At 38.5% G+C, this 24,351-nt stretch overlaps 1 protein-coding gene across 1 annotated transcript in view; it reads left to right on the forward strand.

Annotated features, from left to right (window-relative positions):
* F13A1 (coagulation factor XIII A chain) overlaps positions 1-24,351 on the forward strand; it is a 194,560-nt gene that overhangs the window by 82,571 nt on the left and 87,638 nt on the right. Inside the window, 2 exon segments of the mRNA XM_037844511.1 lie at positions 20,469-20,643; positions 24,182-24,320. Of these exon segments, the coding sequence (XP_037700439.1) occupies positions 20,469-20,643; positions 24,182-24,320 (314 nt within the window).

Genomic DNA, 24,351 nt, shown 5'->3' on the forward strand with positions numbered 1-24,351 from the left:
CAGATATTTATTACAAGCCGCCTCTCGAATGTGATAATCTGAGTCAATCTAAATGTCTGCTTTTCCTGAATTGCTTCCTGGAATGAGGTTTTAATGCTGCCTCTATTTTGTAATCACACAGGCTATTTCTGAAATACAGAGATGCTTTCCAGCACTCCCTCTAAGCTGTGCAGTTGATGCTGATCTGGGCTCGGGGGCACTTTCCCCCAGGATAGATGGAGACAAATGCAGCAAAGCACCTGCATATATGTGCTCACAGCCTTATGCAATTTGTGTTCTTTCCCTTGACTTTTCCCTTCCTCTCCACTTCCCTCTTTCTTCTGTTGCACTGTTTCTTTTCCTCTCTCATCTGTCCAACATTTTTGGAGGTCTGTTCTATAGCAGCCCTATACCATTGTTCCAGTTTGCTAATGTTGCTGTTTTGCAAAATACCAGAAATGGATTGGCTTTTATGAAGGGGGTTTATTTTTTACACAGTTACAGTCTTAAGGCCATAAAGTGTCCAAGGTAAGGCATCAACAGTAGGGTACCTTAAGTGGAGAAAAGCCATTGGCATCTGGAAAACCTCTGTTAGCTGGGAAGGCATATGGCTGGCATCTGCTTGCTCCCAGGTTACATTTCAGAATGGTGTTCTCCAAAATGCCAGCGTCAACTTTCAATAGCTGTCTTCAAAATGTCTCTCTAAGCTGCAGCAGCGAGCCCCTCCTGTCTGAGCTCTTATATAGGACTCCAGTGATTAAATCAAGATCCATGCTAATGGGTGGGGCCACACCTCTATGGAAATAATCTAATCAAAGGTATTACCCACAGCTGTGTGGGTCAAATCTCCATGGAAACAGCCTAATCCAAAGATTCCAACCTAATCAACACTAATACACCTGCATCCACAAGATTGCATCAAAGAACATGGCCTTTTGGGGGACAACATACATCCAAACCAACACAACCATGAATCAGTGGTATAACAATGAAAAAAGTAGACAATGCCTGTAGAGCTTAAAATCTCAGCCTGTCTTTCTCTTGGTCCATGCTTGGTTATTTCTGTCATGGATTGTCCATTAGTAAAATATGTTTTGGCCACTGAGGATCCCTAGTTACTGAGGGACATAAATTAATAATCTCTTGTTGTAATGGTCATCGTGAAGAATGAATCTAATTGCCTATCCTTGTTGCAGCCCTTTGTTATGTATATATACCAAACAGCATTTGCATACCAGTGGTTATATGGGTTGTTTTAGGTTAGGGTTGGTTCATGGGTTGTTTTGTGTTTTTTTTTTTTAAATTATTGAAGTAAAACTTATGTATAGTGAAATGCATAGATATTAAATGCACAATTCAATGGGTTTTGATTGGGGAAGTCACCACCCCAATCAAAACATAGACATTTGCATCAGCCCAGAAATTTCTCTCATGCCCCCTTCTATTTGATCTGCCTTTTCCATAGGCAGCCGCTATTCTATTTCTTCCAGGAGATTCATTTTGCCTGTTCTTAAACTTCATATAAATGGTTTCATACAATAAGTAAGTACTACTTGGGTCTGGCTTCTTTTACTCAATTAGTTGTTGACTATATCTTTAATTTGTTCCTTTTTTGTTGCTGAGTGGTAGTTGCACCATATGAATATATCCCAATTTGACTATGAATTCATCTGCTGATGGCTTCCAATTTGAAGATATTATGAATAAAGTGTTATGAACATTCTTGTACAGGTATTTTTCTGTACATATGTTTTCATATCTGTGTAGTAAGTAGCTAAAAGTGGCATGTCTAGATCATAGGATAGGTATATGTTTAACTTTATAAGACCTGACAGCTCTCCAAACTTGTCATACATTTTATAATCTTGCTGATAATATATGAGAGTTCCACTTTTCCTACAGCATTGCCTATACTTGGTGTTTTCAGTCTTTTTTAATTTTAGTCATTCTAGTAGGTGTATAGTGGTATTTCATGGTTTTAATTTGCATTTCTCTGATAACTAATGATGTTGAGCACCTTTTCATGTATTTATTGGCCATTCATATATCTTTTTTTGTGTGACGTGTCTGTTCAAGTCTGCCAACTTTCTTATCAGGTTGTTTTTTTTTAATTATTATTATTGAGTTGTAATTGCTCTATATAATATTCTGGATATGAGTCCTTTGTCAGATATATGTATACATAACATTTTCCCCCAGGCTATGGCTTGCCATTATATATTTTTTAATGGTGTTTTTTTAAGGAACAAAAGTTTTTACATTTTATGAAGTCCAATTTTCGATTGCTTTATGCTCCTCTCTAGGAAATATATGCTATTTCCACAAGGTCATGAAGATAGTCTTTTATGTTTTCTTTTAGAAGATTTATAATTTTAGCTTTTTCATTTAGGTCTATGGTCCATCTGAGTTATCTTTCTGTATAGTGTTGAGTTAGTGGGTCAAGATTTCTTTTTCCCAATTTATCTACTTGTTGCAGCACCATTTGTTGAAAAGACCATATCATTTATTGAAAAAATCTTTCATTTGTTGAAAAGACTGTCAATTTTTCCATTGAATTGCTTTGGCGATTTTGTTGAAAATCAAGTGACTGGGTAAGCATGGCTCTACTTCTGGAATCTCTATCCTGTTCCATTGGTCTATCTGTCTACGCATCCACCAACACTGTCCTGTCCTGATTACTGTGGTGTTATAGTAAGCCTTGAAATTAAGTAGTCCTCCAACTTTGTTCTTCTTTTCCAACATGGTTTTGATTATTCTAGATCCTTTGCTATATAAATTTTAGGAACAACTTGTCAATTTTGATCCAAAAATCTACTGGCATTTTGATTAACCCATTTGTTTTGATCTAGTAAAGAAATATTGAAAGGTGACCTACACCCACCCTCCACGGATACCACATTCATTGATTCGACAGAACTTATTTTTTTTTTTCATTTTTCTTATTAAATTCAGTTTTATTGAAATACATTCACACAACATACAATCATCCATGATATACAATCCACTGTCCGCAGTATGATAACATAGTTATGCGTTCATCACCACAATCTATCTCTGAACATTTTCCTTACATCAGAAAGAACCAGAACAAGAATAAAAAATAAAAGTGAAAAAAGAACACCCAAATCATCCCCCCATCCCACCCCATTTGTCCTTTAGTTTTTATCCCCATTCCTCCACTCATCCATACACTAGATAAAGGGGGTGTGATCCACAAGGTCTTCACAATCACACTGTCACCCCTTGTAATCTACATTATTATGTAATTGTCTTCAGGAGTCCAGACTGCTGGGTTGGAGTTTGGTAGTTTCAGGTATTTACTTCTAGCTATTCCAATACATTAAAGCCTAAGAGGTGTTATCTATATAGTGCATAAGAATGTCCACCAGAGTGACCTCTCGACTCCATTTGGAATCTCTCAGCCACTGAAACTATTTCATCTCATTTTGCATCCCTCTTTTGGTCAAGAAGATACTCTCAGTCCCATGATGCCGGGTCCACATTCATCCCCGGGAGTCATACTCTGCGTTGCCAGGGAGATTTACACCCTTGGGAGTCGGGTCCCACGTAGGGGGGAGGGCAGCGAGTTCACCTGTCGAGATGGCTCAGTTAGAGAGAGAGAGGGCCACATCTGAGCAACAAAGAGGTACTCAGGGGGAGACTCTTAGGCACCATTACATACAGCTTTAGACTCTCCTTTGTGGTAATGAGCTTCATAAGGGCAAGTCCCTTGCTCGAGGGCTCAGCACATCAAACCGCCAGTCCCAATGTTTGTGACAACATCAACACCAGTCCAGGTGAGGATGTCCAACACATCCGCACCTTCCCCCAGATCCTCGGGGCTGGGGAGGAGGAGGCTGTAAATATGTTTTTTATTATCTGCCCAGATTACTCTAGGATGTGTCACTATTTCACTCCAGCCTATACTAACCTACCATATCTCACTTCCTATTCAAAGTTCCACGCAATTGTGGTGTTTGAGCAAATTGATTGTAGAGTTGTACCGTTTAGAAAATTTAGATCCTGTACCAAATAGATATCTATTCCCTTGGTCTCATGAAAGTTGAAGTTTTAAAACACAATCAGTTTCAACCTTTACCCTTTGGCCTGGCTTGCCCTGGTCTTAACCAGACCTGCTTCATTCATATCACTAATTGAAGTCTGGGCTCTTTTTCAGCTTTTTTTTTTTTTTTTTTTTTTTTTTTCGACAGTGGCTGTATGCACTACCACTGACATTCATATCTGCCGAGCTCTAGCTCTGAGTTTCAGGTGTCTCAGAGATATGCATTGTTCCAGAGACCAATCAGGTTATACGCTAGGGGATCAGCATCTCAAGGTTTAGAGATAGGCCTTACAATTCAGGGATAGAGTTAACTGCTGTAGGAGCTTACAATCTAGGGACTATTACAATTATTGTGTCCACGTTAGGCTATGTTCTAAGATTCAATTCTGAGTTTACACATTGTAGTTAGTCCATATTGGTGAGGCATCATCTCTCTCACCATGTTTTCTCCAACACTTTTACTCCTATATATATATTTTCCTGCAATTTTATAGAGTTATATTCACATACCATACATTTATCCACAGTGTACAATCAGTTGTTCATGGTATCATCATAAAGTTGTACATTTATCACCACAATCAGCACTTGAACATACTGATTACTACAAGAAAATTTGTTTTTTTTTTTAAGCAATAAGAAAAAATGATAAAAAGAAAAATAACATGTCATACAATACAATATACTACTAAGGACAGCAAATAACACCACTTCCAAGAATCCCATATTACTCCCCTATATCCCCCTCTCATATACATTTAGCATTGGCATATTGCCTTTGTTACATTTAATGGAGGTATATTACAATGTTACTGTTGACCATGGACTCCAGTTTGCTTTGATTATGTTTTTTCCTGAATACCATCCCCTTTTCAAATTTCTACATGGTTGACATTCATTTGCTTTCCCACATGCAAAAACATTTTTATATTTGTATATTTAGTAACAGTCATTGGCCACTCCAGTTTTTGCCATGTTATACAGTGCCTGCCTTTATCATCTATCTTTACCTCTGGTGTCATACATTCTCCTATTCCACCTCTTTCAGCTTTACTCACAGACATCTTTGTTCAGTGTACTTACAATACCGTGCTACCATCACACAGTATTATGCTATCTATTTCTGGATCTATGCAATCAATCCTAAACATTCTGTAGTCCTTCAGCATCAAATGGCTGATCTCTGCCCTCTTTCTATCTCCTGGTCGCCTGTGTTGTCAGCTTTTAACTCCCAAAGTTTGTTCATTAATGTCTGTTCATATTAGTGAGACCATACAGAATCTGTCCTTTTGTTTCTGGCTAACTTCACTCAACATAATGTCCTCAAGGTTCATCCACATTATTACATGATCCATGTCTTTGTTCTGTCTTACAGCTGCATAATATTCCATCATGTGTATATACCACGGTTTGTTTATCCACTCGTCCTTTGATGGACATTTGGGCTGTTCCCATCTCTTGGCAATTGTGAATAATGCTGCAATAAACATTAGTTTACACATGTCTGTGTGTGTCTTAAGTTTCAGTTCCTCTGAGTATATACCCAGCAATGGAATAGCTGGGTCATATGGCAAATCTATATTTAGCTTCCTGAGGAACCTCCACACTGTCTTCCAGAGTGGTTGCACCATTCTACATTCCCACCAGCAATGAATAAGTGTGCCTCTTTCTCCACATCCTCTCCAGCACTTGTCATTTTCTGTTTTTTGGATAATGGCCATTCTGGTAGGTGTGCGATAATATCTCATTGCGGTTTTGATTTGCATTTCCTTAATAGCCAGTGAAGTTGAGCATTTTTTCATATGCTTTTGAGCCATTTGTATTTCCTCTTCAGAAAAATGTCTGTTCATATCTTTTCCCCATTTTTTAATTGGATTGTTTGTCTTTCTGTTATTGAGATGCACGATTCCTTTATATATTCGGGACATTAAACCCTTATCTGATATGTGGTTTCCAAATATCATCTCCCATTGTGTAGGTTGCCTTTTTACTTTTCTGACAAAGTCCTTTGATGTACAAAAGTGTTTAATTTTGAGGAGATCCCATTTGTCTATTTGTTCTTTGGTTGCTCGTGCCTTGGGTGTGAGGTCTAAGAAACCACCTCCTTTCACAAGATCTTTAAGATATTGCCCTACATTTTCTTCTAAGAGTTTTATGGTCTTGGTGCTAATGTTTAGGTCTTTGATCCACTTTGAGTTAATTTTGGTATAAGGTATGAGATGGGCATCCTCTTTCATTCTTTTGGAAATGGATATCCAGTTCTCCAAACACCATTTATTGAACAGGCTGCTCTTTCCCAGTTGCTTCGGCTTCACTGCCTTATCAAAGATCAGTTGTCCATACATGTAAGGGTCTACTTCTGAACACTCAATTCGATTCCATTGATCCATATATCTGTCCTTATGCCAGTACCATGCTGTTTTGAGCACTGTAGCTTTGTAATATGCTTCAAAGTCAGGTAGTGTGAGACCTCCCACTTCATTTCTCTTTCTCAAGACATTTTTGGCTATTCGGGGCACCTTACCCTTCCAAATAAATTTAGTTATTGGTTTTTCTATTTCTGTAAAGTAAGTTGTTGGGATTTGAATTGGTATTGCATTGAATCTGGAAATCAGTTTAGGTAAAATTGCCATCTTAACTATATTTAGTCTTCCAATCCATGAACACGGTATGTTCTTCCATTTTTTCAGGTCTTGTTCAATTTCTTTTAGCAGTTTCTTATAGTTTTTTATGGAAAGGTCTTTTGTGTCCTTGGTTAAGTTTATTCCTAAATACTTGATTCTTTTGGTTGCTATTGTAAATGGGATTTTTTTTCTTGATTTCCTCCTCTTGTTGCACATTACTTGTGTATAGGAACACTACAGATTTTTGCGTGTTGATCTTGTAGCCTGCTACTTTGCTGTATTCATTGACTAGTTCTAGTAGCTTTGCTGTAGATTTTTCTGGATTACCTACATATAGAATTATGTCATCTGCAAACAGTGAAAGTTTTACTTCTTCCTCTCCAATTTGGATGCCTTTTATTTCTTTTTCTTGCCTAATTGCTCTAGCTAGAACTTCCAGCACAATGTTGAATAGCAATGGTGATAGTGGGCATCCCTGTATTGTTCCTGATCTTAGAGGAAAAGCTTTCAGTCTCTCCCCATTGAGTGTGATGTTAGCTGTGGGTTTTTCATATATTGCCTTTATCATATTGAAAAATTTCCCTTCTATTCCTATCCTTTGAAGTGTTTTCATCAGGAAAGGATGTTGAATTTTGTCAAATGCCTTTTCTGCATCAATCGAGATGATCATGTGGTTCTTCTGCTTTGATTTATTGATGTGGTGTATTACATTAATTGATTTTCTTGTGTTGAACCAGCCTTGCATACCTGGAATAAATCCCACCTGGTCGTGGTGTATAATTCTTTTAATGTGCTGCTGGGTTCTATTTGCGAGTATTTTGTTGAGGATTTTTACATCTATATTCATTAAAGAAATTGGTCTATAATTTTTTTTTGTAGTATCTTTGCCTGGTTTTGGTATTAGGATGATGATGGCTTCATAGAAAGAGTTAGGCAGCTTTCCCTCTTCTTCAATTTTTTTTTTGAAGAGATTGAGCAGGATTGGTACTAATTCGTTCTTGAATGCTTGGTAGAATTCACATGTGAAACCATCTGGTCCTGGGCTTTTCCTTTTTGGGAGCTTTTTGATGACTGACTCAATCTCTTTACTTGTGATTGGTTTGTTGAGGTCATCTGTTTCTTCTTGAGTTCATGTTGGTTGTTTATGCTTTTCTAGGAAGTTGTCCATTTCATCTAAGTTGTCTAGTTTATTAGCATATAGTTGCTCATAGTATCTTCTCATTATCTCCTTAATTTCTGCAGGGTCGGTAGTTGTATTTCCTTTCCCATTTCTGATTGCATTTATTTGCATCTGCTCTCTCTTTTTTTTTTTGTTAGCCTAGCCAGTGGTCCATCGATTTTATTGATTTTCTCAAAGAACCAACTTCTGGTTTTGTTGATTCTCTCTATTTTTTTCCTGTTCTCAATTGCATTTATTTCTGCTCTAATCTTTGTTATTTCTTCCCTTCTGCTTGCTTTGGGGTTAGTTTGCTATTCTTTCTCTAATTCCTCCAGGTGAGCAGTTAACTCTTCAATTTTTGCTCTCTCTTCTCTTTTAATATAGGCATTTAGGGCAATAAATTTCCCTCTCAGCACCACCTTTGCTGCATCCCATAAGTTTTGATAAGTTGTGTTTTCATTGTCATTTGCCTCAAGGTATTTACTAATTTCTCTTGTAATTTCTTCCTTTACCCACTGGTTTTCTAAGAGGGTGTTGTTTAGCCTCCATATGTTTTTGAATTTTATGACTTTCTGCCTTTTATTTATTTCCAACTTCATTCCATTGTGGTCTGAGAAAGTGTTTATATAATATCAATATTTTTAAATTTGTTGAGACTTGCTTTGTGACCCAACATGTGGTCTATCCTAGAGAATGTTCCATGAGCACTTGAGAAAAAAGTGTATCCTGCTGTTGTTGGATGTAGTGTTCTATAAATGTCTGTCAAGTCTAGTTCATTTATCATACAATTCAACATCTCTGTTTCTTTAGTGATCCTCTGTCTAGATGTTCTCTCCATTGATGAGAGTGGTGTATTGAAGTCTCCAACTATTATTGTAGAGGTATCTATTTCTCCTTTCAGTGATCACAGTGTTTGCCTCATGAATTTTGGGGCATTCTGATTTGGTGCATAAATATTTATGACTGTTATGTTTTCTTGATGAATTGACCCTTTTATTAATATATAGTGTCCTTCTTTGTCTCTTTTAATTGTTTTGCTTTTGAAGTCTAACTTGTCTGATATTAATATAGCTACTCCCGCTTTTTTCTGGTTGTTGTTTGCATGAAATATCTTTTTCCAACCTTTCACTTTCAGTCTATGTTTGTCCTTGTGTCTAAAGTGAGTTTCTTGTAGACAGCATATAGATGGGTCCTGTTTTTTAATCCATTCTGCCAGTCTGTGTCTTTTTATTGGGGAGTTTAATCCATTTACGTGTAGTATTATTACTGTAAGGGCAGTACTTTCTACTACCATTTTGTTTTTTGGAATTTATATGTCATATCTTATTTTTTCCTCTCCTTTTACCTTTCCTGATAATCTTCATTTCTGCACTCTTCTCCAACTCTCTCTTTCCTGTCTTTTCCTATCAGCCTGTAGCACTCCCTTTAGTATTTCTTGTAGTGCCGGTCTCTTATTCACAAACTCTCTCAGTGTCTGTCTGTCTGAAAATGTTTTAATCTCTCCCTCATTTTTGAAGGAAAGTTTTGCTGGATATAGAATTCTTGGTTGACAGTTTTTCTCTTTCAGTATCTTAAATATATCATGCCACTGTCTTCTTGCCTCCATGGTTTCTGCAGAGAAATCTGTACATAGTCTTATTGACCTTCCCTTGTATGTGATGGATTGCTTTTCTCTTGCTGCTTTCAGAATCCTCTCTTTGTCTTTGACATTGGACAATCTGACCAGTAAGTGTCTTGGAGTAGGTCTATTGGGATCTATTCTATTTGGGGTACGTTGTACTTCTTGAATCTCTAATTTTCTGTCTTTTATAAGAGTTGGGAAAATTTCAGTGAATATGTCTTCTGTTACTCTTTCTGCCCCTTTTCCCCTCTTTTCTCCTTCTGGGATACCCATAACACGTATATTTGTGCGTTTCATGTTGTCACTCAGCTCCCTAAGACCCTGCTCATATTTTTCCATTTTTTTCACCATCTGTTCTTTTGTGTGTATGAATTTGAATGACCTGTCTTCCAGTTCACTGATCCTTTCTTCTGCCTGTTCAAATCTACTGTTGTGTCCCTCCATTGTGTTTTTCATCTCCTCCATTGTGGCCTTCATTCCCATGAGTTCTGCCATTTGTTTTTTTAAGTTTATGAATTCTTCTTTATGGTCAGCCAGTGTCTTCTTTATATCCTTCAGCTCTTTTGCTATATCTTCCTTCATTTCATCAAATTTATTTAGCATTAGTTGCCTCCACTCCTGTGTCTCAGCTGAGCTATTAGTTTGTTCCTTTTGGCTGGTCCATGTTTTCGTGTTTCCTGGTATGGCTTGTTATCTTAAGTCGTCTAGGCATCTGATTTTCTTGATTAGTTTATTTTGGAGCTTGTTTTCTGTCTTTTACCTAGTGGTTTTCTTGTTGGTTGGCTTTGTTCTCTGGCCTCTGTTATTCAGTTCAACTTATTCTAGACCTCTAACTTAGGTTCTATTTAGTTGATCAGAATTTTTCCCCTCTTGTTTTTTCTGTTTCTTGCTCTGCCTCTATGTAACCTTTTTGTGAATGGGTCTCCTCAGATATGGTCGACCCTAGTCAGATTTTCCCAGTGTAGTGAGGCCCAGGTCTCATTAGGAGGGTACGGAGTTTTCCTGAGAATGAGACCCTCCTATGAGACCTTTAGAATTGGTGCTTTTCCTCTCCTGTCCAGCAGGTGGCGCTGGCCAGCCCGCAGCTCCCCCACCAGTGTAAGGAGGTGTGGAGCCTTTAGTTCTCCTGGTGACTCTGATCCTGTCAGGGGCGTGGCTGACTGAAGCCAGAATCTGAATTCCAGCCCCTGGGGTCTGAATTCCCAGAAGGAGGACTGCCAGTTGAGCTGGACCTCCTCCACTCTCCCAGTCCTCAGAACTCCAGTTGTCTCTCAGGGGCACTATTCCCTTCTCCTCTCTCCTCTTTGGGGCCTCTCCAGGTAGATTCCTTGGTCAGCCTGAGTTGCCAATTAAAGACGGGGGTGGAGGCCTTCAGTAGTGAATACGGAATTCAAAGACACTGTGGGTACTCTGTCTCCCCCAAGCCCAGCCTAGTCCCTCAACCTGGGCTTTCCGATAGAAAATAACCACATATATTACTTTCAGATTTAAAAAAAAAAAAAAGTAGAAAAGAAAGCAAGAAAAAGAAAAAAGGAAAAAAAAAAAAAAAAGAGTCTCTTTTAAAAGTCTTTCCCCAGCCTGGAAGTTTTGTCAGTGTCAGAATAGAGCATTTAAAGATATGCTTTGGGCTATTGTCTGATAATTACTCTCCAACCACTTCAGTTCCACCCCTGCCAGGGGCTATTGAAATGCAAAAAGGTAAGGGATCAGTGAGAAGCCAGAAGGGACAAAATGTAGAGGAAAAAAAATGGCTTTTTTGGAGTCTGGGAATGGGTGCCCGCTTTTACGCGCCCCCACTTCTCAGAGTCCAGCCCTTCTTTAGCACCCCAGCTCCCAAAGTTAGTTAATTAATTTGTTAATTAATTCTGCAGTTGAGGCTGGGTTGAGCCTCCCTTCTTGCCCTCAGCAGATTGCTGTTTTTTGTTTTTTTTTTTCCCCCCCTTTCAGGGAGCCGGCAGCAAGAGAGTCTGTGAGGTCTGGGTGGGGAGGGGCGCCAGACCCCTGGTCCGGGGAACTTACAATGTTCGCTGCGATCTCAGCTTTTCCTCCAATTCCAAACTTGTGTCCAATGTGTGACTGGTTACTGGAGACCCCGAAAACACTGTTTCATATAGTTCTTGGGTAATTGCCAGCTGCTCTAGGGGAGAGACGAAATTCTGCTCCTCACCACTCAGCCATCTTGCCCCGCCTCGACAGAACTTATTGAGTGCCCATTCCACGCTAGCACGGGGAATGCAAAGGCAAAGCAATATTGTGCCTTCCCTCTGGGAACCCACATTCTGGTAATGGGAAGACAGACAATTAAGTCAATGACACAATGCTATGTGATGAATGGGAAGATAGCACCAAGCTAAGGTCAGTATGTGAACGCAGAGTAAGGACATTTGAATCAAAGTGGTAGGTAAAGATTTCCAGAGTGAAGCCAGCTGAGTTTCAAAGGATCTGTTGACATTCACCAGGTAAAGAAGGAGTTTGAGAGGGAAAGGCATGCCAGGAAGAGAGAATAACGTTTTCAGTAGCACCAAGGCAGGAAACAGCTTATTGTTAAACCTACCACTAAGGAAAGCAATGGAGATGGTGAATGACTTTCTTTTCCTTGGGCTCAAGTGTTACGGAGGCCCAGAAGGGATCAAGGATAAGAAGCCAGGTAAGGGAGGAAATAGAAGTATTGCTACCGTAGTAATTTTCTCTCTTGTGTATTTGCTGGGAGGGCTGCCCATGGAACGATCTAAGAAAACTCCATCTTCAGTATCCTTGAGCACCATGGGACACTCCTATGATTAAGATTGATCATCAACAGACATAGCTGGTGCTGGGGTGGACAATACCTGGAAAAGATCTTATACAAGGAATCATTCTTTTCCTTCTGAAACATAACTCTCTGCCTTTGAAGCTAGCTCATGTTACCCAAAATTTATATCCAGAAGTCTAAAACTGGATTAGGTATAAAACGGTTTTCTAAGAGTTTCAGAAGTCCTAGCCTTTATGAGAACATAATTTTAAAGAACATATTTTAAAAGAATATAATAGGTTTACAACAGAGAGAAGTCATTTCAATCACAGACCCATAAAACGTGCATATGGGAGAAAAATACCTTTATGTATTTTTAAAGAAACAGAAAAAATACTAACTACAATAAAATGTAAAGATATATGTCATAAGAAATTGAAAAATCAGACAAACGTAACATTTCTTATGATTTCTTGAAATGTACCAAGTTAAAAAGTCTACTCAAGCCCCTATGAACAGGACTGGAGAGTTCAGTAGCCGTCATGCCTGAGTGCTCTCTGTCCATCCCTTGAATTACACAAGCACCAGGACTTATTCTGTCTCCTAGGGTGGAGGTTGCCCCAGTGTGGCTTTTGATCCTAGTCTGCAGGTCATAGCAGATAGCCCTGCTGCACCTCCACTCCCACAGAGCCAAGTCCAGCCCAATCCTCATGCCCAGTCCCCTTTAAAAGATCTCCTACCCCAAAGGCACTGCATTTCCTGAGTGGATTTGCCACCGTTCTCCACTCCCTGATGGTCACCTCCTCGATGCTCAGACCACTTTCCTTCCAGCCCCCAAAGAGCCTTGTCCTTGCTCTCCCCTTGTTCAACAAGCCTAGCCTGAAACCACAGAGGCTACCCATCTATCAGGCACCTCTCTGACACACAAAAGGAATTTTGACTATTCTAACCAGTAGGGTAAATATTAGGAGGAATTTTAAAGTATAAAATAGGCGGAGCATGGTGGATGCCTGGCATTATGCATCTGTCAGAAGTCAGAAAACTGTTCAACACAAAAAGTGAACCTTAATGTTAACTATGGGCTGTAGTTAATAAATAATGTATCAATATTGGTGTATCGATTGTAACAAATGACCACACTAATGCCAGATGCTAAGAATAGGGAAAACCCAGGGCTGGGGGAGTAGATACAGAAGGGAGGTATATGGAAATTGTACACTTTTTGCTCAATTTTTCTGTAAGTCGAAACTGTTCTAAAAATAAAGTCTATTAATTTAAAAATGTATAAAGAAGCAAATAATAATTATATATATTCTCACTGCAAGAATTAAGCACAGCATCTTGGCATATCTGCTTCCAGTCTATTTTTACAAGATTTTTTGTAAAAGAAAAAAAAAAATGATACTGCTGCCTAAAATTAATTCAGACAGAAAAGTTTAAAGATGAAAATTTTAAAAACTCCCCCTCTAAAAAATCACCCCAAATTTCACCACCTGGAAATAATCATTATTAATATTTGATAAATATTTTTCCAACTAGCTATATAATAGATATTTAAATAGATATATTTTCTAAAATAATAAATAACTATACCATTGATGCGAGTTTAATTTAAAATATTACATTTGCTCATACAGCTTTATTGAGATAAAATTTGCATAAAATAAATTACAAAGATTTAAAGTGTACAATTTGATAAATTTTGACACAGCACCCATCAAACCATCACCACAATCAAAATAGTGAACATTCTCAGCACACCCAGAAATTTACTTTTTAATTTCTCCTTGTAACTCCTCTCTGCCTGCCTTCCCATCCCCAGACAATCACTTCTTTGCTTTCTGTCACTATACATTAGTTTGCATTTCTAGAATTTGGAATCTAGAAATTGGAATCATATAGAATGTAATCTGTTTTTGTCTGACTTTTTTCATGCTTCTTTCTCTTCTTTTAAGAGTCATGCATGCTGTCACTTGTTTCAGTAGCTCATTCCTTTTTACTTCAGAGTAAAAAGGAGGAACACAATTTGTTTAGCCATTTACTTGTCGATAGCATTGTAAACAAGTAAATGGCTGTTTCCAGTTTGGGCTTTTTCAGAGAGAGTGTTGTATATTTATGTTTTTATTTCACTTAGGCTGGGTCATATGTTAGACATATGTTTAAATTTTTAAGAAACTTCTAAGTGTTTTCCAAAGTGGTTGCCCATTTTACATTCCCTGATCTTCCATATCCTCTCCAACACTTGGTACGGCCTGTCTTTTTAATTATAGAGTTTCTAGTAGGTATATAGTAGTAATCTCATTGTGATTTTAATTTGCATTTCCCCATTGATTAATGATGTCGAGCATCTTTTGTTGTGCTTGCCATCCACCTATCTACTTTAATGGAATATCTGTTCAAATCTTTTGCCTATGTTTTAAATTTTGCTGTGTGTTTTCTTATTATTGAGTTTTGATAGCTCTTTACATACACTGGATACAGGTCCTATATCAGACTTCTGATTTACACAGATTTTCTCCCAAATTGTGGCCTATCTTTTCATTTTCTTAACAGTGTCTTTTAAAGAGCAAATATTCTTAAATTTTGATGAAGTCTAATTTATAAATATTTTCCTTTATGGATCATATTTTTGTTTTATGCAAGTAATCTTTCCTAACCCAAAGTCATGCAGGTTTTCTTCTATGTATTCTTCTAGAAGTTTTATAGTTTTAGGTTTTATATTTATATGTATGATCCATTTTGAGTTAATTTTTGTATATGATGCAAGATATCAATAAAAGTTTATTTTTTGCATATGAATATCCAATTGTTCTGGCACTATTTGTTGAAAATACTTTGTCAACAAACTTTGTCAAAAGTCAGTTAACTCTATTTGTGTGGGTCTATTTCTGTGCTCTCTATTATATTCCACAGATCTATTCATTTGTATTTATGCCAAGTGGTGTTGCGCTATTTAACTTAAAAGGATACATTTATTTGTACATAAATTGTATTTAATTTTAAATTTTATTTAATTTTACTTAATTTACTGACATTAAATTTTAACATAAAAAATTGAATTGCAACAGAAGAAATTGTTAAACTTCAAATGCATAAATGTTTCTTCTCTACAAGAGATATTATTTCCTGAGAAATCCCTCTAAGATTGTTAAGAGATTGAAAGATTGAAGTAATTATGTATTTTTAAATTACATTTTAATTTTAGATGGTGTCAATTAGCTATGAAAAATCAACACATTTAAGCATTAACACTTTCATTCTTCCTCTCCTCTTTCCTCTCTCTCATGTCTAATTTTTTGTAAAGTGATTATTATTTTTACATTATCATGTTTTATAATTCATATTCATTATATAACTATAATTCCCAAAGTTTTAAAAATTTATATGTATTTTTCTCACTACTGAATCATTTACTCAAAGAATTTCTGTTCCTGGGTTCTTTATTTGATTCACCCTTAATTATATTGATATCATTCTTCAAGTAGTTTGGTTCAGATATATTTCCTAAATTCTTTCCTGTTTGAAAATGTGGGCTGGTTGCTTTTATATTTGCACCATATCTTAGTTGGGTGTGATAGTCTTAGGTCACTCTTTCTTTTTCTCAGTATTATGTAAATATTGATCATCTGTATTGCCCATTGAATGATGCGATGGGGAAATCTGAAGGCAGCCTGATATTCTGCCCCTCCCTTGTTGCTAATTTGCATTTTGGGTCTGGATGACTAGTTATTTCTTTCTACTAAAGTTCAATAGCTTAATTAAGCTATGTCTAGTCAATGGGTATTCTCATCAAATTATCCTGAGCACAGATTGTTGTTTTACTAACAGATTCAGTTTTTCCTTGCTTAAATAAAATTTTCTTACATTATGTCATGAATGTATCTTCTGTTTCATTGATTGGGTTCTCTGCTTTAAGGGCACTAATTATCCTTATGTTGTATCATCTTTGTCTTCCATAACTATTAGCTTCTCTCTAAATAATTTCATTTGTCTTTTGCACTAAGATTTTCTTTGATTATCTCAAGCATTTTTTCCTTGTCAATAATTTTATTTTCAGCAGTGTCTATTCTGTTCCTTGTGGTTTCTAACTTATTATTTGTTCTGAAATGATGTGATTTGGGGGGGGCTGGGGTGTCCACATTGATTGTTTCCGGGTCACAAGTCATGTCACTTGCTCTGCCAGGAGGGGAGGCGGATCTCCTGGGCAGAGGGGTGGGAAGGAGGGCAACCACTGGGAAGGGGGGTGCTCAGTGAAGGCAAGCACCTTTATTCCATCTTTGGAGTCCTCTGGGGCCTGGGAAGGTGGCTTGGACCTGCAGGAGCCCCCACCCCCCTGTTGTTCCTACTCTCCAGGTAGGAGCAGGGAGAAGGGGGACCCGAAGGGGCACAGGCCAGAGACACCACCAGGAGTGAGGTTTCAGGCCTTGAGGTCCTGGAGTTAGAGGGCACCAGGTGGGGATAGTGGGATGCCACCTCCCATCCCCTTCTGCACCTAGAGCTCCTTGTGGTCCTCATTGGTGGGCTCGGGGCAGGTGGCCCACGTCATCAGCTCCATGAGGTACTCACAGCCACTGGGCTCCATCATGCTCCCTCTCCTTGCTGCACAGCAACCGCACAGTGTGGAGCGGTCGGGGTCCTGCCAGCAGCCCATGCCCTGCTCATGCTTCATGGCACTGAACTTGTCATGGTTGGGGCCAGCCCAGGAACCCCAGGTGCTGAGACTGGTGGTAGTACCGTTGAGCTTGGGTTTCTGCGAGTTGAGCTTGAAGGGGCTGAGGCAGTAGATGTACTCATTGGTGGTGAGGTTGTAAGAAAATTCTTTCTGTCTCTTAGTTTTGTTTGCTTCTATGTATGACTTTAATATTTGTCATGATGTTCTCTCTGTCTCTCTGTCTCTCTCCTCGCCCCCCTCTGTCTTCCCCTCTCCTTTCTCTCTCTTCTTTCTCTCTCTCTCTCTGCTTCTTTTTCTTTTATTCATGCTCAAACTTGCATAGTTCTTTCCCAGGTGTTCTAGTTGCTGTAATATAATATAAATGAAATATTGACTCTCTTCTTAATATGTGATCAGTTTGCTTACTCCTCTAAACTACAAGTTGAGTTCTGTATTTCATTCTATCTACTCTCTGGGTACCCTGAGAGAGATCAGAGTAGAGAAAGGGGTTACCCTGGAGATGGGCAGTCTCTTTTAGAATACTTGGGTTCTATTCTTTCTTCTAACATTCTAATTTTCTCATTGTAGAACCCACTCTGCTGAATTGGAGGTGTATCTTTCCCATGGAGAAATACCCTCAGGCTGTATATTATTTTCTCATTATAGTTCCAGAATTCCTATCTTTTTAGAGGTGCAGACCCCTTTACATCCATTTCACCACAGTAATTTTTCCCACTATTCTGGTTAGAATGAGAAAAAGATTAAAATTTTAATTCTGTTTGTTTCTTTCCCTATTTTGAAATATAAATGAGAAATCTCAGGATTTTGTTTAACTTTCAGCAGGACTTCTGAAGAGGTGCTGGTTGGGTTAGGAACTGAGGCATACTGCCCTCTCTGCTCCATTCCATAATTACCGTATCTTTCCTTGGCACCAGGTTTTGAAGTTCATTGCATTATGTTATGCCACTAAGGTCACTTTCTGTGTTTCATTTTTCCAATTCTGTAAGAATTTGGGGAGGGAAATTTAGTGTGACCTTAATGAAATTGAATAATGCTCCTTGTCCATATGTGTAGGCTTATACTTTATTTGGGCACCAGTGACTACAAACCAAGACATTTCATTCTACCACTGGTCAAAGTCTGAGTTCACAGTAAGGTGTTCAAATAGCTAGTTGTGTTATGAAAAAGGACCAGAGTGTGTTGCCCTTGAAGTATTCCCCCAACACACCTTGTTTTCTAGGGAGGGAGATATTACTTTAACCCGTTACATCTGTCACTAAAGATTTATATCTTTCAGTGTCTGGGATGTGCAAAAATCAATATTCTAATTAGAAAACAGTAGCTAATCTGGCCAAATGCTAATAAATGAGAGTTGTGATTCATTTAGCATCAGGGGAACAGACCAGCATTAGCAATTAAAAGATTTGTAGAGGAAAGAGGTTTTTTTTTTTCTTATTCTTCCCCTTAGTTGATTGGGTTCATATGCTATGTATAGCTCTTCTAATTAATGACTATCTCTTTAACAAGCAGTCATCAGAACCACAGTCTAGAAACTTTTACATATCAGTTCATCAACCCTATTCTATTTCTCAATGATAAAGGAAAGGTAATGTGAGTTCAAAGCTAAATCTTTCTTCCCACAAAAACCCTAACACATCATAGCCTACCAGCCACTCTTCTGGCATTGTTATGTAGACACAGATTTTTAAATAATCAATACAACTGCAATGAGAAATATTGATCTTAAAAAGAGCCCAACTGGTTGGCTAAACCTGGCTTCACCAGCCATTTTATAGAGCTACAGCCCCAAGTCAAAGTTAACATCAAAAGCATGAGTTTGCATCTAGCTTAACAAGGTCCTTCAGAAACCTGCAAAGAATCACCATTTTGTTTTTCTTTAACATTGAAGAAATTAACTGAGTTACCAAAACTCTCCTTCACATTAACCAGACAAGGCACAACATTGAAGGGGGAAAATAGTAGATCTAAATAGAGCTGAATGTTTTAGAGAACACTCTCAGAAGGACATTCTGAAAAATGCCAGTTAGTGCTACAGTAAATATCATACTTCAGTGGAGGGTTTTTCCATCACAGTAGAAGGTCCTTGCTCATCTTAACTGTCTTCCTCTAGAGCTTTCTATTTCATGTCACATTGCCTACTTATGGGATACACATGCAGAGCTACTAGCAGGTCCTTGAGCCTGCCATGTTGTTTCATGACACCAAGCACTTATTCAAACACTTTCCTCCATGCCGATGGTCTTTCCTGGCTCTCAACCCCTCAAGACTGGCTTGCAAGTCATCACCTCTGTTAAGTCCTGCTATCACCACCATCCTCCAAACTGATAGAACTTACTACTCCCTCCTTTGGGCCTGCATCCTACCTGTACATCTTTCTGTCTTAATACCAGTAACAATTTACTTGCTTTTAGCATACACTGAACCCATGGGCTAAAACCAAGCTTCTTAAACTAATGTGCATACAAATCAACTGGGGATCTTGTTAACATGCAGCTTCAGATTCAGTAGGTGAGAAGGCCTGAGCTTCTGTATTTCCAACAAGCTCCCAAGGATGTCAATACTGCTGGTCCATGGACCACACTTTGAGAAGCAAAGCCCTGAACAATTGTCATGTCAACCTACAAAAATTGTTGGGATGTGGTACCCATTTTTGGAAAAGCTCCCACTGCTCCTTACCTAGACATTCCTCTGTCTGTGACAAAATGTGATAAGTTACACGAAGTGGATTTATCAGTGCCCAGAAAAAATGACAGAATGCCACCACAGTGTTCCTTCACAGCCTATGTTGACAGTTTCAACTTGCAGGTCTTTGTTCCTACACTTTAGGTCTGCTATTTCCAGATGACTGTAGTAAGACTGTGTAGCAAGGTTTTCATAAGCGTTCAAGAGTGGCGTTCTTTGCGTACCTCTCACCCAAATTTAAACCATAATATCCCAGGCTGTTTACATAAATAGAAATGTCTTTCAACAAAACTATAATACTTCAACCACTTTCAATTAAACAAATATAAAATACTCCTTTAACATAGCTTTTTTGAAGCAAACTCGGTAGGGTACACATATGAATCCTTTTTCTTATTAACTCTTAATGGGTCTTATTACAGACAGCATCTGTAAACTTTTCCAACTCATCAGAGTCTGCCACTCATCATAAAAGTCAAAACCCATTGGACCACTGAGTCCTCACCTCACTTCTCTGTTTTGAATTCTCCCTCTTCCAAGACAAGATCCCTACTAGAGCTTTCTTCTTTGATAGGTCTTCTGCTTGTCCTCACATAATTCTCCAGCACAATTGAAGCCCAAACCAAGCACCCCATGTGTATCTTCTCCCATCCTGTGGAGAAGATATTACAGCCCTTCTTAGCTGCAATTCCATTTAAACTTAGTACAATATACAATAATAATGCTGTTTAAGAGCCAGCCTTGCACACAGTTATTGCATCATTGCACCATCATATCAGAACAGTGATGTGAACAGAAGCAGAAAGTTTTCATCATGCAGGATGCACAGAAGGCACAGAAAGCCTTCGCTTACCTGCTGACAGTGCCTCTGCCATAGCCTAGAGAACACTCATCTAAACAGCCCTTCTTCCTTCTCATGACTCATGGCCTGGTGTAGATGAATGCCAAGGATGATGAAGGTGTCATCGTTGGGTCCTGGGACAACGCCTATGACTATGGTGTGCCCCCATCAGCCTGGACTGGAAGTGTTGACATCCTCTTGGAATACCAGAGTTCCAAGACTCCAGTCCGCTACGGCCAGTGCTGGGTTTTCGCTGGTGTCTTTAACACATGTAAGTATCTAACCCAGTGATTTTTTTTTTTAATGTAAAGGAGATTTCATTTCAAGACATTTTACCTAAAATCTGGCAAAGAGAGCCAGCAGCCCTTGTTGGCTCTATAGAATTTATGTGAGCATTCTGGGAGATAGCCAATGCACAATTAAATGATACTGGGCCAAATAGGTTCATACTTTCTTTTTTGACCACAGAATCTTTATAGAAAGAATGATGGACTATTTCCCACATAATCCATCACTAAACATGCAGAGAAATGGAGGGTCCTAGAGGTCAAGTAAGGATGTGGGGAAAAGGATAAGCCATTTTATTTTCAGTACCCTCACCCCATTTTTTTTTAATTTTAAATTCAGTTTTTATTGAGATATATTCACATACCATACAGTTATCCATGGTGTACAATCAACTGTTCACCGTACTGTCATATAGTTATGCATTCATCACCCCAATCTATTTTTGAATATTTTCCTTACTCCAAAAAGAATACACATAAGAATAAAAATAAAAATAAAAAAAGAACACCCAGTAGATTCCATCCTCCCCCATTCCACCCTATTTTTCATTTAGTTTTTGTCACCATTTTTCTACTCATCTGTCCATACACTGAATAAAAGGAGTGTGAGCTACCAGGTTTTCACAATCACACAGTCACATCATGTAAGCTACAAAGTTATGTAATCATCTTCAAGAATCAAGGCTACTGGGTTGTAGTTCAACAGTTTCAGGTATTTCCTTCTAGCTATTCTAATACACTAAAATCTCAAATAGGGATATCTATATAATGCATAAGAATGCCCTCCAGAGTGACATCTCCACTCCATTTGAAATTTTTCATCCACTGAAACTATTTTGTTTCATTCGCATCCCCCTTTTGGTCAAGAAGATGTTCTCAATCCCATGATGCTGGGTCCAGATTCATCCCTGGGAGTCATATCCTGCGTTGCCAGGGAGATTTACACCCCTGGGAGTCAGGTCCCATGTAGGGGGGAGGGCAGTGATTTCACCTGCTGAGCTGGGTTAGAGAGAGAGAGAGAGGGCCACATCTGAGCAACAAAGAGTTTCTCTGGGGGTGATTCTTAGGCACAATTATAAGTAGGCTTAGCCTCTCCTTCGCAGTAACAAACTTCTTAAAAGCAAGCCCCGAGATCAAGGTCCCATCCCACTAAATTGTTAGTCCTCAGTGTTTACGAGAATATCAGTAATAACCCAGGTGGGGAAGTCCAACATTTCCACATTTTTCCCCAGTTCCATAGGGGGGCCCTGCAAATATATTTTTATTCTGTGCCCAAATTACTTTGGGATGTATCATCACCCTGTTTTTAAAAGGTTAAAATAATGAAACTTAAAACAATTCTAAAAATCACTTAAAATTTAAAAAAAATTAAATAATAAATATAAGAAAATACATATACTGCTTATTTTTTATCAGGAAATTTTATAAAAATGCTTCTTTGCTTATTGTGTATTATTGAGATTTTTATAAATATATCTACTTAATTTTTATGGACGGGATCACAACAGTTGGTCTCATTTCCATTTTTCCATAAGTGGGTCTCGATGCCTCTGAACAATTAGACGTCAGAACTTAATGAACAACCCATTCCTCTCCAGTTTGCCTTCTGGCCTTTAATCCATCCAACATGCAATCTATAAAGGGAAACTTATGGGAAAAGAGTTGTTCTCTTCAGCCTCGTGCATCATTTTTCAAAATGGCATTTGCCTCTCTAGGCCCAGATGACATTATAGTTAATTCAGTGAATATTTTAAAAAATACGTTTATCTCAGTATGTCTTCATCATCGGTAATGATTTTCATTCGTGTACCGTTTCTACAGCCTCAGAGAAAATGTTAAGCTCAAGTCTGAGTTTCCTGTCTACCTGCACATTAATAAAGAATATTTTACCTAGTTAACATTTTTTTTAAAATCAGAAAAACTAATTAGGGGCTGGAGGTCAGGGTGAGGCCACTTTTGAAAACTATGGCAAAACCTATCAGTTTCAGCTCAAAGCTGCAACAGTCTTAAGAATTAGTCAGTGAACCCAGAGCAAAGGAATCAAGTTTTGTTTTATTCCCCCCCCAAGGCATCAAATAGAATAAAATTATTTTCTTAGCCATTTGAGTATAGCCAAGAGTTCAAGGAAAATAGATTTCCTGGGAGCAATAAAGGCCAAAAATATCAGTCTCCTAGAAGCGCTGGTCTTTGAAGTTCTAGATGGAAGCCTGAACTTCATGGAAGACGAAAGTGTGTAGGAAGTTGCCCTTGCTCAAACCTCTCAAGCAAGATTTCACTGTAGTGAAATGATTTCAGAAAAACAAAAAGGACCCTCCACCTCCCCAGCCAAGTTCACCCCTGCCTGAAGTTTCACCTTCCCAGTGTTTTTCCTTTGCAATTAGAACCAGGTAAGAAAGCAAACACCTGACATCCACTTATGCCTTTTATATAAAGGGGTCATCAGATTAATACCTGAAGACAGGCTTGGATGGTAATTTTTTAAAAGGCAGAAGCACCCTGTGGAGAAGTTGTAAGGAGAGTAATCCTGAAGAGGAATGTGGAGGGAAGCAGGTACTGGAGCTCCAAGTCAGGCCTCACCTACCTTCTCAGGATGAGTAAGAAACACTCAGGCGTCACGGTTCTGCATCTGTGATCCTGTGAATCAGCGTTAAGCCAGAAGTAGAGTTAGAATGCCAGTTATTTTATTGGTAAACTGTGGCGTGAATAGGGGCTGCTAATCCAGAGAGAGAGGAAGAGGAGAGTGGGGAGGCTGGGGGTGGAGGCCATCACTATTTGGGGTGTTACAATTAAGTCACGTGAGTCTCCAGAAGACTCCATTGCTTACTTCCAAGGTTATTCTCTTGAAGGTGGATAGTCTTTGGTTAAAAATGCTAAACTATTCTGAGAAAGAAAAAAAAGAAGCAGCAAGCCAGGTCATTAATCTTAAAATTGTCAGCTAAATTATTTTCAATGAGTCCTGATGGCAGGAGACTTGGGAGCCAGGGAGGGCATTTGAATTAAGTTTAATCAATAGGTACATATGGCAAGAGAAGCATCCAGGTAATTTATTATCTAACAATTAAAATGAATCTGTGGTGTCACCGTCCACCGAGTGACACAGAGTAAGTTCCAGCCAGGGAAGCAAAACCCTCTGAGGACTCACTTTGTAAGTTCCTAATTTCCTACTAGCTGTTTTGTTTTTTTTTTTAATTGTTATTTTTGAAAACATAGCCTCATTAGCTGGACTAAAATAATATCACTTTGATTATTGTATGATTAGAAACTAAACAACTGGAACCCTTTCATTGGGATTCTATTCCAGTTGACTTCATTTGGAGTCAACTATAGTTTTGAAGAATCACACTCGAAGGTTTGTCTCTGCCACCCCCTTGCTTTAGAACAGACTCCCTTCTTGGATATGGACCATTTGAGGACAACTGTGCAAAAGGGCTTTTCATGTTGAAAAAGAGGGAATTCCTTTCCGAGAAGGAATTTTTCACTAGGTATTCAATTCTGGTAATGGCCTGTCTTTCTTCCCTGCAGTTTTGCGATGCCTGGGGATACCAGCCAGGGTCATTACCAATTATTTCTCAGCTCACGATAACGATGCCAATTTGCAGATGGATGTCTTCCTGGAAGAAGACGGGAAGGTGAACTCCAAACTCACAAAGGATTCAGTGTGGTGAGTTGGATTTACAAGGGCATTTGCTGAT

The sequence above is a fragment of the Choloepus didactylus genome, chromosome 7 (genome assembly GCF_015220235.1).
Source record: "Choloepus didactylus isolate mChoDid1 chromosome 7, mChoDid1.pri, whole genome shotgun sequence".
Classification (NCBI taxonomy): domain Eukaryota; kingdom Metazoa; phylum Chordata; class Mammalia; order Pilosa; family Megalonychidae; genus Choloepus; species Choloepus didactylus.